This window comes from Juglans regia, chromosome 12 (genome assembly GCF_001411555.2).
Source record: "Juglans regia cultivar Chandler chromosome 12, Walnut 2.0, whole genome shotgun sequence".
NCBI lineage: Eukaryota > Viridiplantae > Streptophyta > Magnoliopsida > Fagales > Juglandaceae > Juglans > Juglans regia.
Window position 1 is genome coordinate 3,488,171 of NC_049912.1, and position 17,002 is coordinate 3,505,172.

At 34.9% G+C, this 17,002-nt stretch overlaps 1 protein-coding gene and 1 pseudogene across 1 annotated transcript; both read left to right on the forward strand.

Annotated features, from left to right (window-relative positions):
* Positions 1-257: 257 nt before the first annotated feature.
* Positions 258-1,857, forward strand: LOC108998232 (mitogen-activated protein kinase kinase kinase 18-like). The gene is made up of 2 exons (XM_035683335.1): positions 258-366; positions 466-1,857. The coding sequence occupies exon 2, from the start codon at positions 485-487 to the stop codon at positions 1,667-1,669; it is 1,185 nt and encodes a 394-aa protein (XP_035539228.1). The 5' UTR covers positions 258-366; positions 466-484; the 3' UTR covers positions 1,670-1,857.
* A 3,299-nt stretch (positions 1,858-5,156) lies between these two features.
* LOC108998224 lies at positions 5,157-16,682 on the forward strand (annotated as a pseudogene).
* Positions 16,683-17,002: the final 320 nt, after the last annotated feature.

Here is a 17,002-nt window from a genome sequence, read left to right on the forward strand (position 1 = left end):
TCACATGAAAAAATTAAATTTTTAATAATAAATCATACTTTGAAAAAAAAAAGTTTTCGGCCCTTATAGAGAACTCATTCATTCATTCATATATATATATATATATATATATATATGAGATGACGTAATAAATGAAGCATGTATATTTTTTAAACTAAACGAGGCAATGAAGCATAATTAAATGATGTAGGTTGGGGAATGACGGGTTCAAAATAAAATAGACGACCGTTGAAGGAAAGGAAACTTCACCGAAGCCCTAAGCACCCCCTTCCTGCTTTCCTATTCCTTCTACAATTCCGCATTCCTTGCGAGCTGATCATACAACAGCGAAACGAAGAGGAGGAGGCAGAGGACACGGCCTAACTGGTTCGTAACCCTAAAAGGCTCTCTGCTTTCTAATCTTCCCTAGCGTACTTTTCGTTAATCCTAAGACTCTTGGGAATATTAAGCAAAAGTTTTGCACAGCCAGAAAGAAAAGAAGAAGATGAAGACAAAGGCAGAGGAGAGTAATTGTTGTCATGGAGGAAGTTGGGTGAGAGGGCCACTGATCGGTAAAGGAAGTTTTGGGTCCGTGTTTCTTGCCACTTCAAAGAAACCGAGATCACGGTTTGCTTGTTTCCCGTCCTCCATGGCTGTGAAATCCGCAGAGGTATCCGTTTCATGTTCGCTTCAGAAGGAGAAAGAGGTTCTAGACAACGTTAGAGGCTGCCCATATATCATTGGCTGCTTTGGGGAAGAGACTACTACCCAAGAAAACGGTGAGATGGTTTACAATTTGTTATTGGAGTATGCTTCTGGAGGAACCCTAGCAGATTCAATCGAGAAATCCGATGGTTTTTGGTTGCCCGAATCCGATGTTAAGCGCTATACAAGGTCGATTCTCAAAGGGCTTATTCACATTCATGACTGCGGTTACGTACACTGCGATATAAAGCCCGAGAATGTTCTACTCGTGCCCAATGCTACTTCTGGTGGTGGTAATTTTGTGGCAAAGATTGGGGATTTGGGGTTAGCGAAGAGGTCGTCCGCACAGAGAAAGAAGAAGAGGAAGTTGGACTTGAATCTTTACTTGAGAGGCACGCCACTGTATATATCACCTGAAACGGTAATGGAGAGTGTGCAGGAGCCTCCATCCGACATCTGGGCTCTGGGGTGTGTCGTTTGTAAGATGCTTACTGGGAAATCCCCTTGGGATGGGGCGGAAGAGATGAACACGGAAGATCTTTTGCGTTTGATTGGTGATGAGCATGAATTGCCTAAAATTCCAACTGGGATTTCTGAGGAAGCAAGGGATTTCTTGAAGGCGTGTCTTGTGAGGAAACCCATGTATAGATTCACGGCTGAGATGTTAATGGATCATCAGTTTCTGGCCGGTGTGGGCTATCATGATCCTGAAGTGAAGGATGAAGCATTGCTGGCTGTTCGGGATGAAAAACTAGTGTCTACTCCGACTGATTCTGAGCTTACTGATTCATCTGTTTCGGGTGATTGGCTCTTGTTGTCCGATGACTCTTCGTACTGCAGTTCTTGGCCCGAAGAAGATGAAGACTTGGAAGTGCAATGCCATGGAAGATCTGATAAAAATGAGTCTTTTGCAAGTTCTTTGAACTGCCTCGCTTCAACCGTACCTATTGGAGCTTTAGCAATGGCTGAACAAATAGTTGTGTGAAGTTTTCAAATTGTACATTGTTACAGTTCCTTCATCTGCTATTTGTAGTTAGCTGCTACCTATTCATTATACCTTGATTTGGAATGAAACAAATTCCAACAACTTTACATTGCAATTTTGTAAGTAGAAATAGATCACTATGGGTTCGAGATTTATTTGGATTAAAGACATGTTGCGTTTGCATGGTCTCCGGAATTCATTGTCATCAAAAGAATAGTATTTTCACTTTGAAACCCTGTCAAGATTTTGGTTCTAGACTTGCCATAGATGAAAAGCAGAGTAAATTCTGCCTTTGAAGAAACATATGAACTATAGATGCTTTATACAGAAGCTCCCACTTGATATATACCATGAAAATTTCTTTTCTTGGAGAAATGAGAAATCCATCCAAGAAAAGAGGAAACAAAGTACAAACAGACCTGTACATCAGTCAAGCAGACAAGCTGAACTCTAAAGCGACAAATAAGGAACTCAAATTCCAACCACTTTACACCCTATATATAAATAAGATGCGACCCAATTAAGAAATAAATTTAATAAAAGCTCAAAGATGGTAAGAGTCCTGAATCTATATCCATTTATGACATTCTGAAAGCTATTCCTACTCTGATCTCTGCAATATTGGAATTAAAAGATGGATTCCTCTTCTCTGGATTTATTTTCATGGTGTCTAGCATTCATTCATCCAATTTAGTTCCGAATTCCCAAAGTCACTCGTATAGATAATAGAAATGTTGTTGCAATACCTTTTCCCATGGTCTTTTGGAGAAGAGAAATGCTTTAAGTATAAAATGATTTCTCAAAAATACTCATAAAGTGACGTGGCGTGATGTAGTATGTCAGATTGTAAAATAGATATAATATATCACATGAAACGAGTTTTTGTGAAATCTCTTTTTGAAGTATCTTCTTTTCATTTGATTTCAGCTAAGTCATTTGGATGGTTGTAAAAGGTAAAATGTATGCAAATTAGTTACAATACGAAGAAAACTAATTGTATTATGTTGAAAACACATCTTTGGTTAATATAAGTGGCCTCGCTTGGTTTCACAAATGATCTTACGTTTGGGTAGTAAATTCTTCTCAACATTCTTCAAGTATTCTTATACTTATAAAAATACTTCACATGTCAAACAACTTAAAATACTCTCAATGGAACCCACAAACTCACTTTAATCTCTACTCATAACTATTCACAAACATTCTATAATATTTATCACTATTATATATAAATAAAAAATAAAATTACTATAATATTTATCACTATTAAATATAAATAAAAAATAAAATCACTATAATATTTATCACTATTATATATAAAAAAAATATTTAGACAATATAATATTTATTAGTATTATATATAAAAAAAATATTTAGACAATATAATATTTTTCACTATTATATTTAAAATAAAATAAAATCACTATAATATTTATCATTATTATATATAAAATAAAATAAAATTACTATAATATTTATCACTATTATATATAAATAAAATCATCATTAAAAAATCAATCATTGATGAGACTTACACCTTTTTCAATTATCTATCCAAAACTTAACAACTCAACATACTTCATACATCCAAACAACTCAAAATACTCTCAATGAGACTCACAAACCCACTTCAATCTCTACTCATAACTATTCACAAACATTCTCAACACTTCTCAGGTATTCCCACTACCCAAACGTAGCCTAATCTATCTCATCACGTCTCAACATTAAAATACTATTCAAACACAAATACTTTTTAACTTTAAATTTTTAAAATTTTCATCTAATCATTATATAATCTTTACAACTTTTCTAAACATCCAAACAAAACACAGAAAACAATTCAATTTTTTCAAATTCTAAAATAAAAATTATATTAAAAACTTATATTCTAACAATATTTTAACTTTATAATATGGAAAATGCTAGTATGCCGCCTGAGTTTGCTCTCTCATTTTGACTGCACATGTATTTACATTTTTTTAAATTTTTTTTTTTTTGCTTAATGATTAAGAAAGTGATTTTTAGTGTATTGATATATATATATTTTTTAAAATATTTAAAAATGTTAAAAAATATAAAAATAAAGATAAAAATAAAAAAATAACTTTGTGTTAGCCGGTACACCTAGCGGTCAAAGCTTGGCAGCATGCTAGCACGACTCTTATAATATTTTTACTCAATTTGTTCTCTCTCATTTCTCAAAAACTCATAAAATATCTTAACTTAAATCATTTCACTGCTATTTACAAACTATCTTAGTACTATTTACAGATTTCTTATCTAATCTATATAACCAAACTTTATAATTTTAGAGGTGCCACCATATAAACTTACAAACTTTATAATTTTAGAGGTGCCACCGTATAAACTTGACAAATTGATGCGCCACAAATAAAAAAAATAAAGTCAAAATGAGATATATTATATTAGTAATGTTTATTTATGTAAAATATGTAATAATGTGATGTTTGGAGAATAAGATGAAATGAAAATTTTGTGAATAATTATAAAATAGTTTGTGAATAGTAGTGAGATTGTTTGAATTAAGTATTTATTAGGTTTTGGAAAAGAATGGAGAAAAATTGAATAAAAAATATTATTAAATTAAAACATTATTAAAATATAATTTGATAATATAATTTTTGGTTTGAGATTTGAAAAAAATTGAATTATTTTTTATTTAAAAGTTTAGAAAAATTATAATAATTAGATTAAAAAAATTATAATAATTAATTCGAAAGTATTTGTGTCTAATAATGATTGGGATAAATTTTCCTTTTTCATTAAAAAGATATGATTTAAGTTATTTAACAATGAAAGTAATGTCATATTCATAACACATGAATGACAACTAAACTCTAAGCCCCGTTGATGTTGAGATGGTTTGAATCCATTTCATCTCATCTCAAAATTTAAACACAATGAAAATATACACTTTTTAATTGTAATTTTTTTTATCTAATTATGAAAATTTTTCTAAATTTTTAAACAAAACACAAAAAAGCAATTAAGCTTTTCAAATTTTAAAATAAAAATAATATTAAAAAATATATTTTGACAATATCTAAACTTTAAATTTTTTTATTCAATTTTTTCTTTCTCATTTTTCAAAATTCTATAAAAATTTTAATTCAAACCATTTCATTATTATCTATAAATTATTTTATTATTATTTACAAATTTTTCATTTCATCTCATCTCATTATCTAAACAATGACTTATTAGATTCACTCAATTTCAGATCAAATGCAGAATATATATTTAGTTTAAAATATGAGATATTTTAATTATAATTTTATTATTATTTTTAAAATAATTACGTAATAGTTGCATAATTAATGATTTTAAATTTTTTCTCTTTAATCATTTCAATGTTTAAAATTATTAAAAAATAAATAAAATGCACATCCCGTGCGGCCTTCTGTACTTCTCGGTACTTTCTGAGATTCTGTTTCATTTTATTTCGGATTTGCCGCAGCACGAGAGCGCGCACACGCAGACACTCTCTCGCTCGGTCCGCGCTCGTTCGCTTGCTCGGAGCGGTTCCTAGGAAAACCCCTACAAACTACGTTGTTTAAGACTATAATTCGTGCTTCCCAGTCGCGGCAATGAAGCTCACTGTGAAGACTTTGAAAGGCAGCCATTTCGAAATCACTGTTCAGTCCTCTGACACCGTGAGTTGTGCTTTCACTATATCCTTCTTTTTTCTCGTCTTGGTTTTTAGTTCCAGAATTATGAGTGTTTTTATTGTAATAGTTTCTGTTTACTTTAGAAATGGGAATAAAGGAATGAAAAATGTGGCTGAGGCATTGAATTATATGTTATGGCAACCGAATAAATGAGCAGTAGATGTTTCGCATTTTCTTGTAATTCCATTGGTTTCTCGACAAACAAAGAGATTGTGCTCAAATTCGATTAGCATTCTGGTGCTTTTGTTGTAAGGTTATGGCTGTCAAGAAAAACATTGAAGATTTTCAAGGAAAAAGTAATGACCCTTGTGGACTGCAGCTGTTAATTCACAATGGGAAGGTCTTGAAAGACGAAACCACCCTGGCAGAGAATAAGGTTTCTGAGGTTGGATTATGAATAAAATCCAAGAACTCCAAGATCTCTTGTCAAATTCATGTGGAAAACATAATAAAAGTGCGTACCTGTAGCCATTGGATGGAAGAGCGCAGCCGTATGATCTTCTACGTCCAATATTCACTCTTTTGTAAAAAACTCACAATAATGGGATGTGTAAAGTAAAAAGTGAATCTGGAGTGGGGACCATAACCTTATATATATAATACTCAGAATTCCAGTTTTGCCCATCGTAAAACAATGGAATTACATGGGTCCTTAATGGGTCTCTACACATGAATTGGGCCCGTATCACTTTATGCTCATGAACTGACCAAAATCATGGGCTTCAAGGGATGTGTTGGCCTAGTTATGTCACTTTATTGATCACATTTATTTGGCCTTACAAACATTATCCAAACTTTATATTAGGCAATTATATAATGTGAAATTCCTAATCTATGTAGGTCCATTAATATAAATAATGCTAACAATCTCCCGCTTGAACCACATAGATTTCTGAAAAATCAAACATTGTAAACTTTACGAGCTCAAACTATAATTGCCAGACTTTATGGATATCATCTCAAAACAATTTGGTTTATTGAATATATTAGTATAGGATCATGGCGGTCATTGTCACATTTATCGTGATAGGACCCATCCATAGTCACAAACACCAAACATCATCAATAACAAAGATCAAGTACGGATGTGTAGCATGTAAATTTTATGTAATGTGATCCTTTATCATGCCTATTTCCAACTGGTCTTTGCATTATACTTTCAAGCCTTACGTATTACCACAATTCGAAAGAAATGCAATCTTAGAATCATTAATAAACCAAAACACGATCGTAACAAGTATCAAATAAATCAAGTACATAATAGACAAACTCTCACTTAATAAAATATGTCACTAGAACTAACCACTCACATACGAGCTACATGCTCCTTAAACACTTTAGGTGGTAAGCCCTTAATGAGCGGATCCGCAACCATGAGATTTGTACTAATGTACTCAATTGACACATGATGATTTTGAACCCTTTCTTTCACAACAAGAAACTTTATGTCAATGTGTTTAGATTTTGACGAACTCCTGTCGTTCTTAGAATATAACTGAGCGGCCTTATTATCACAATAAATCTTTAGTGGATTCTCAATACAATCCACGACTTGAAGACCAATGACAAAATTTCGCAACCATATTGCTTGATTGGATGCCTCATAGCAAGCAATAAATTCTGCTTCTTTGGTAGAAAAAGCTATAAGCGTCTGCTTGACACTTTTCCATGACACGGCTCCTCCAGTCAACATGAAAACATACCCTGAAGTGGATCTCCTGCTATCGAGGCAACCAGCAAAATCAGAGTCTGAGTATCCATCGATGTCAAGATGTTCTGACCTCCCATATGTGAGCATATAATCTTTTGTTCTTTTCAAGTACCGCATTACCCTTTTAGCAGCTTTCAGTGATCCATGCCTAGATTGCTCAAATATCTGCCAAGCATTCCAACTGCATACGCAATATCTGGGCATGTGCAAACTTGAGCATACACGTAACACGAGGCTCCCTACAGTTGATGCATAAGGGATATCCTCCATTTGCTTCTTTTCAATGTTGTTATTTGGGTAATGGAGCAAACTTAACCTGTCACCTTTTGCAATGGGTGCATCCCCAAATGTACAATTTTGCATGCCAAACCTACTGAGTATTTTCTCGACATAAGCCCTCTGTGATAAGCCAACTGTACCACGTGATCTATTACGATGAATCTGAATGCCTAACACAAAAGATGCCTCACCAAGATCTTTCATTTCAAAGTGTTTTGAAAGAAATTTCTTGGTTTCTAGTAACAGGCCTATGTCACTACTTGCTAGTAGAATGTCATCGACATATAACACCAAAATTATAAATTTGCTCCCACTAATCTTAAGATAGATACATTGATCCACAGTATTTTCCTTAAAATCAAAAGAGGAAACTACTCGATCAAACTTTCGATACCATTGACGAGATGCCTGCTTTAAACCATAGATGAATTTCTTTAATTTGCAAACCAAATGACGCAATTCTTTGGTTTCAAAGCCCTCTGGTTGCATCATATATATTGTTTCCTCAATGTTACCATTGAGAAAATCAGTCTTTACATCCATATGATGAAGCTCTAAATCATAATGAGCTACAAGTGCCATAATAATTCTAAAAGAGTCTTTCGATAAAACTAGAGAGAAAGTCTCTTTATAGTCAATGCCTTCCTTCTGAGTAAAGCCTTTTGCAACTAGACGTGCTTTATACCTTTTGGTATTGCCTTTAGAGTCTTGCTTGGTTTTGAAGACCCATTTACAACCAATTGGTTTAATACCATCAGGCAATTCGACAAGGTCCCAAACGTCATTGTCTTTCATAGACTTTAGCTCATCTAGCATTGCATCTATCCACTTTTGGGAGTTAGCACTTTGTTTGGCTTGATTGTAAGAGATTGGATCATCTTCCAATCCTATATCAAACTCATGCTCTTGGAGATAAACAATGTAATCATCTACAATTGCCGATCTCTTCTCCCTATTTGATCTTCTTAATGGCACTTCTTGTTGAGACTGTTCAGGTTCTTCCGTATTAGTTAGAGGCAACTCAGAAATTATTTGATGATCCGCATCCGCATCCTGTACTAAGACAGGTGTGACCATCTCATCACCTTCAGTAATTGTTAGAGGTATTTCAACATGTTCCTCTTCAAATACAATATTTCTAAGTTGTGAACTCCTACTATCTTGAATATCCTCAATGAATTTGGCATTACCTGTCTCAATAATGGTATTACTTAAAGGGCAATAAAGTTTGAAACCCCTCGATCTCTCAGAATATCCAATAAAGAAGCAGCTAACTGTTCTGGAGTCCAGTTTCTTTTCATTTGGCTTGTAGGGCCTAGCCTCAGCTGGACAACCCCAGACATGTAAATGCCTAATACTAGGCCTCTTTCCAATCCATAACTCATAAGGGGTTTTAGCTACTACTTTACTAGGTACTCGATTGAGAATGTAAACTGCGGTCTTTAAGGCCTTTCCCCATAGTGATTCTGGTAAAGAAGAATGAGATATCATACTTCTAACCATGACTTTTAGGGTCCGATTTCATCTCTCAGCTACACCATTTTGACGTGAAGTCCCTGACATGGTGTATTGAGGAACGATGCCGCATTCTTCTAAGTACCTTGCAAAGGGCCCAGGACATTGTTCTCCTGATCCGTCATATTTACTATAGTATTCACCACCACGGTTAGATCTAATGGCCTTAATTTTCTTATCAAGCTGATTTTCAACTTTAGCTTTACAAGCCTTAAAAAATGTCGAGCGCTTGTGATTTTTCATGTATTAAAAATAGGTATCCATAACGAGAATAATCGTCTATAAAGGTGATAAAATATTGTTGACCATTCCAATATGCCGTAGGGAATGGACCACAAATGTCAGTATGTATTACTTCTAAGACGCCTGAACTTCTGTTGGCACCTATTTTCCTTATATTTGTTTGCTTTCCTTTTATACATTCAATACAGATTTTAAAATTTGAAAAATCAAGAGGATCAAGAATTTCAGTTGACACAAACCTTTCAATTCTCTCTTTTGAGATATGTCCCAACCGCTTGTGCCACAATACAGAGGAATTCTCATTGATCAATCTTCTCTTTGTACCACAACTATTTACATGCAAGGTTTTGTTTGTCTTTAAGTGTGAGGCATCCAAGTCTAGTAAATAAAGATTATCAATTAAAGAGCCAGTACCGACAACATTTGAATCTTGAAAAATACTAAATTTCCCGTTTCTAAATGAATAAGAAAAACCAGATTTGTCCAAACAAGAAATAGAAATTAAACTCCGTCTAAATGACGGCACATAAAAAGTCTCATCCAAATCCAAATAAAAACCAGACTCCAATTTTAATCTATAGACTCCGATTGCCTCAACTTTAACTTTATTGCCATCCCCCAAGTAAATAATGTTTTCTGCATCACTTGATTTTCGACACTTTAGGTAACCCTACATAGTAACACTTATGTGAATAGTAGCTCCTGAATCTATCCACCAAGTGTTAGGTGGTACAATAGCCAAATTTATTTATGTGCAAACAAAGATAGAAAAATCACCTTTCTTTGCAAGCCACTTCTTATACTAGAGACAATTCTTCTTCAAATGGCCATCCATTTTGCAAAAGTAACAGACAGAAATCTTATCCTGTTCTTGTTGCACAATTGGCTGTGAAGTTCCAGCATCCGCAGTTACCTTAACTTTATCATTCCTTTTTCTTTTCTTGGTGCCTTGATTTCCATGAGAAAAAACTGTCACGTGAGTACTTTCTGTCCTTTCTTGTTTCAATCTCTCTTCCTCTTGCACAAAATGAGCAATGAGCTTATTAAGAGTCAATTTCTCCCTTTGAGTATTATAATTAATTTTGAAAGGACCAAATTGTGCAGGAAGAGAAATTAGAATGAGATGCACAAGAATTTCATCAAAAAATTCTAACTTTAGTGTTCTCAATTTAGTAACAAGATCGGACATTTCCATAATATACTCCCTTATGTTCCCTTTGCCATTATAGCGCATTGAGACAAGTTTGCTAAGAAGCGTACTTGTCTCTACCTTTTCCGATGCAATAAATCGGTCTGCTATTTGGCTCAGGTACCTTTTGGCATTTTCCTCTTCAGGCATTGCACCTCGAATAGAATCAAGAATAGAATGCTTCATTATCATAAGACTCATGCGATTAGAGCGCTCCCACTTTTCATAAGCTGTCCTCTGATCAGCGGAACTCTGATTAGTAGGTTTGGGAGGCTCATCAACCCGTAGCTCATAGTCTAAATCCATACATCCAAGAACAATAGTAACATGCTCTTTCTTTCTTTCTTTCTTTCTTTTTTTCTTTTTTTTTAATAAAAAATATTATTATAAAAATCTGTCAGATCCGGGTTAGGATCCGGATCCGGGTCAAACCGAGTCAAACCTGGTTGGTCAACCAATCAAATGGGTTAGTCAATCAGTCAAATGGGTTGGTCAACCAGTCAACTGTTTTGGGTCAACCAGATAATTGGGTTGGTCTTATACGCATGGGCTTTGTCAATTTAGCCCACAGATTTCTACAATTGCCTTACACATGGGTCCAAGGGCTTTATAAAACCCAATTCAATTTATTTTCTTTGGACCCACGAATTGGACCAAACAAAACCAAGTCCAAGACTTGTTTTAAACATAGATCCAATTCAGACCAAAACCCTACCCGATTTCTTTAACTCAATGACCCGAGTTCCTGTAGCAGTAAAAGGACTCCGGCGCCGCCACTGTTCCAGCGACCATTCCGGCCACCTTTCCGTTCAAAACAGACCATTTTCCAGCAGATCTTGATGAGGGGACACCGATGAGAACATTCCGGCGACCTCCCATGTCTCCGGCAGTCCTTTTTCTAGTAAAAAACCAAGAATAATAAAATAAAAAATAAACACTTTTAGCCACCAATTGTGGCGGTTTTTGACAATTCCAGTGGGCTACACACCGACAACAGCCACGGATACTCATAAATTGAACAAAAAACTTATCCACCAAGAAGTCCAAAATCAAAAAATATGAACTGGAGTGGTGAAAAAATTGCAAAATACAAAAAACGTATATCACAAATAAAAAACTTCATTTCCTCATAGATCTGACAAGTTGGTCTGATACCACTTGTTGGATTTTGAATAAAATCCGAGAACTCCAAGATCTCTTGTCAAATCCATGTGGAAAACATAATAAAAGTGCGTACCTGTAGCCATTGGATGGAAGAGCGCAGCGGTATGATCTTCCAAGTCCAATATTCACTCTTTTGTAAAAAACTCACAATGATGTGATGTGTAAAGTAAAAAGTGAATCTGGAGTGGGGACCATAACCTTATATATATAACACCCAGAATTCCAGTTTCGCCCATCGTAAAACAATGGAATTACATGGGTCCTTAATGGGTCTCTACACATGAATTGGGCCCGTACCACTTTATGCTCATGAACTAACCAAAATCATGGGCTTCAAGAGATGTGTTGGCCTAGTTATGTCACTTTATTGATCACATTTATTTGGCCTTACAAACATTATCCAAACTTTATATTAGGCAATTATACAATATGAAATTCCTAATTTATGTAGGTCCATTAATATAAATAATGCAAACATTGTTTTCTTGTTGTCATGCTTGGCAAGGTATGTTTTCCCCGTTTCTGTAATTTTCTTGATATTTTTTGTATTTTTACTTCTGTTGGGACTTTATCATGTTTTGCTACTATATGCTGCTTAATAGGTAATTATACCTCAAGTCCCAGCAAACTATTTCAAATTCTAAAGTTTATTTCAGTTTCCTGTGTTTTGCATTGCAGTAGCATTTCTGATGCGTTTCTACCTGTATAACAAAAAGTTATTTTCTGCATTCGTGGCACACACCCATGATCAGAAGTCTCAAATAGCCATTGCTTAGAATGTGAAGGACCAATATTGTCTCAGATGCTAAAGAGCTTTGAATGTTTTATTTTCGTTTCTTGTACTGGTGTTGGCATCTCTGTTTTCTCCCCTTCTTAGTTTGTGAGGATTAGTATTTTTGTTCCGGAGATGAGAATATGTTGATAATTCCCGGACTTGAGCACTGTTATTTAGTTTATTTGGTGTTATCTGGCATTGACTACAAAGAGGAAGCGATTCCACATCCTTTTTCATTACTCCTGCACATGTGTTTCGTAAGCATCTCTTTAAAATGTATGTTTTGGGTAATTAATTAAGGAAGAATTACTTATAAAAAAATGTATGTTTTGGGGTTGTTGTTGGTTAATGGATGTTCTATTCTGTCATCATGGCAATTAAGATTCCAATTTTGTATTTTTCCCTATTGCCAAGTCTTCTAAAGGTTTTGAAAAGATTATTGTCTTTAATCATCTAATTTTTCTGCATAAGATCATATACTGAATATATTTTTATTCTTCATGTACCCGAAACTCATTTTATTTCCATATTTTCAGAGTAAAACCTTGGGCACAGTGGGGGTGTCATCCACTCAGGTATTCTTGCTCATTATTATACCTCTGTTTTCTTGTGTTTTCTGTATAAGCTGCTTATTTACCTCTGTATGTTAGCCTGCTCCTACAAATCCGCCTACAACTGCACTTGTCTCAAATTCTACTCCTGCACCTGAAGTTCTGTACAACCACCATGAGTTTCCATGACAAGCGTTTTTCAATTCTTGCTTTTGGATTAGAGGAATTAATCTTCTTTGAGTTGCTTGCAGGGTCTCGAAGAGCACCTCATTTACTTCAGACACGACAACATCTAGGTACCACTCCATCTCTATGAATTTATCTTAATACTTTGAGAGAACTTATGTTGATGCAGTTGGTGAACCAAGGTGTCATGATAGTCAAGACATGAAAAAAAACCATTGATCAGTTACCTTAAAGAGGGAGAGGGGATAAGATGTTGTTCTTTTACTTAGATTAAAAAAGAAAAGATAAGATGTTCTTTGAATCACGGAGTATAACCTCAATCAAAGATTCAGACTGATTTCTTATGATCTTTTTAAGGACTTGTAGAGGAGCAAATTGACTTAAACAAAATGACTTCAGGTCTCTCTTTATCTCCCTCCCTCTTTCTCTCTGTTTTTCTCTTGTTTGTTACTACCTGATGATGTGTGAACTGTTTAACATGTTAATGGTCTTTATGAAAAAAAAAATGAGATACTGAGATATATGTAAAGCATTACTTCTCTGTGTGATCTAAAAGATTGTGGATACTACTAGAATGCAATGTAAGAAGAGTTCTCTCTCTTGCTCTCTCTCTCTCTCTGGTGTGGATGCGGGGGTAAAGGTTATAATTGGATCTTCACGTCTTAAAAGCAAGTGTGAGAAACAATATTTTGGAAGAACATTGTTTTGCTAAAGTCCAAAACTTGATTGTAGTAGGCAGTTTAATGGTGTGCCTATCTGGACATAACCTGACTCTAGTGTTTATGAAGAGGCTCCTTGTGTATGGTAGGGGTTCATACTCATTGCCGAGAGATAGCATTGTGCTTGACTCATTCTGAGTCTTTTGTGGCTTTAGGTGGTAAGAAAAATGTGCTCTGGCTCATATGTATTCAAGTATCGTAAATGATGGACAAGGGTGTCCATGGTTCTCTCGTTGAGATTGTTGTATGTATATTTGTTTAAGATGGTGATATTTCATTTACTACAATTGCAGGAATTAACAACGCACATGATCAGAAATTCGTGTTTCTTCATAGGGCTTGTGTGTTATTCATATGCCTTTTACTAAGTGATTTCTCGATCTCATGAAAGATTATGAGCATGTTATAGTTCATGCATAGTCGTGCTATTGATCTTTAAGCTGAATCTGCCATGAATGCATGGTGCTGCTGACTACTACAATGCACCTCTTTGCTATTAATTTTATAGAATTCTAAACATAAAGTTTATATGGATTAATTCACAAACTAATAACAGTTCCTGTAGAACTTAGTGTGTAAGTCCAGTAGCTCACTTTTTTCTACTGAAGCATATATTTTTGTACTTTTTTTTTCTTCAAACAAATGGTTGGCAGATTGAAAGAATTGATGGTCAGTTAACCGTGGACTGAATCCAAATTCTGCAATCAAACTTGAGCTCAAATTTGTTTTGGCTGCTCTATACTCAACAGCAGATACTACACTGCTTGTTTATCATGGATATGCACAATAATACGGAAGTTGGTGGGGTTGAACTAATAGATGTTCTTTTTGTCCTATACAAATGAGTATACATAATTGAACATCGTTTCTGGGTGCAGAAAACAAAAAATATTTTTACTTTAGAATATATTATAATAATAACAATGTAGTTATTATGTCTCATTACAGTGCTCCTACTGGTACCTATGGGCAAGCTGCTTCAATTTAGTTGCTGAAGGTAATCTTGAGCAGACTATTCAACAAATCATGGATATCAGCGGTGGAAACTGGGACAGAGAAACAGTTGCCCATGCACTTTGAGCAGCTTACAACCACCCAGAGCGAGCAGTAGATTACTTATACTCTGTATGTGAAAAATCCACGTCTTTTCTGGTGTAACCTCAGTCCATATAAGTTACTAATGTTGATCTAGCTTCAGGGTATTCCTGAAGCAGCAGAAGTTGCAGTACCAGTGGCTCCTTTCCCTACAAGTCAGGCAACTGGAATAGGCGCAGCCACTGCACCTGTGTCTGGATTGCCTAACTCATCACCCTGGAATATGTTTCTTCAAGCAAACAATTCAGATGTTGGATGGCCTTCCATTATGTGTACTTACTTTTAGGTGTTCCTTAAGTTTAAGAAGCTGGAATTTTCAGGAGACCCTTGCTGCTACTGATGGCAGTGGTGGAGGACTTGGATCCCTTGAATTTCTTAGATACAATCCACAGGTGGGTTCCTGGATATATTCCTTTCTTTTTGCTTTTTAATTCAAGAAACATGGTAGTGTTATTTGCTAATTAAGAAAATTATCTTATAAAAAAATGTTTTAAGAAGCTTTTAATTCTGTGTTTGGGAATTAAAAAAATAATGGTATTTTTTTTATAAGTGAAAATAATGGTGTTTTAAAGAAATAACTTTTTGATACTTCAATTCGTTTCCTTTTCAAGTGGGATTTCTGATAATTGTTTCCATGAGGATGATGGGTTGGTGCTGGATCTTCCCAGTCATAGCATCTTTATCTCCTTTTATTAGCATTAGCACTCATATAGTATAAGTACGGTAAAGGGTGCTTGACCAGAGGGAAAAATAGAAGTATTTATTATCTGACAACTCAAACCACATCAGACTCTTTATCAGTTGTGCTTTACTGGTTGATATATCTAATAAAATTCTTACCTATCAAAAAAAAATATATCTAATAAAATTCTATGTTGCATGTTTGATTTCATGATGGCCGATAAGTGGTTATGCCAAGTGTTGCTGTTTGATTTGGGTGCTGCTTTGCTTATCAAACTTCTACAATGATACTGATTTTCTTTTCTTTGCATTTTAGTTCCAAGTATTGTGTTCAATGGTGCAATCAAATCCACAGATATTACAGGTATGTATCACCTTTCTATTATATTTAAACCCCATTGGCTTTCCCATGACTTGGAGTCAAACTGCTGCTTCTGGTTCAAATCACCATGCATCAAATGAGAAGCAAAAACAATGCAAGTCCTGATTCCCCCCCATAATTGTAAGGTAAGGTCACCATTCATCTCTTAAAAGCCTGATAAGACACTCTTCCATTGTATAGGGTTTGAACCTCTGGACCTGATTTATTTCCTTGTTTAAACTTGATTTTCTGTGCCTGTGAAATAATAATGGAACACTTTGTTTTCATGTACTAAGATGGAAGAACCTTTGGTCCCCCCAAATCAACTTCCACGTAGAAATGTTAAATAGAAAAGCAGCATAATTATTGTTACTTTCAGGGATGCATTTGATTGCCTGAGCAAGATATGCCTCATGCCATTAATGTCACCCCGGCTGAACAGGAGGCCATTGATAGATTATGTGTTCATTCTACAAGTGAGATCTACTCTTTATTTTTTGTCAGCTGCTACCTTTTTTTTCTCCTCCAGTGTTTATCATACACATTGATCTTTTTATCTTCACATTATCTAGCTAGAGGCAATGGGTTTTGATAGAGCCCTAGTCATAGAGGCCTTTTTGGCATGTGATCACAGTGAGGAATTTGCAGCCAACTACTTGCTGGAGAATGCTGGAGATTTTGAGGATTGAATGTTGCTCCATTAGGTTCGTAGTTTCAGTTCCTTGGTGTCATATTGATATAATTTTCTTTACTTGTGTTGTGTTCAGATTAAATCATGCACTTTATTTAATGAATTACAGAAATTAATTTGTGAAACTGATCTATATGAGTATAGGGTATGGCAAAAGTATAAGCTTTACAATAATTTCCCCAACTTAATTTTTTCATGGGAAAACTTCATGTAATAGTAATAGTAATAGTTTTTCAACTAGTAGTTTCTGTGAAGAGTGAATTTTAGAACAATACCATATCATCATCCTTCCCGTTCCTATACCACCACCATACTCTTACCATTTTCCAGTTTATGTTTATCTGGCAACCTCGGTGGCCGTAATAGATCGACTTTCATGCTAAATGAGGCGGAGAGGGGGTGGGGTGCACAGAAGTGTAAACATACTAAAGTATAACCCGATAGGTTGCATCTCCTATGTTTGTACCCATTTTGTTTTTGA

Coding starts and splice junctions, on each gene's coding strand:
- LOC108998232 (XM_035683335.1), top strand. CDS start 485: ATGAAGACAAAGGCAGAGGAGAGTAATTGTTGTCATGGAGGAAGTTGG.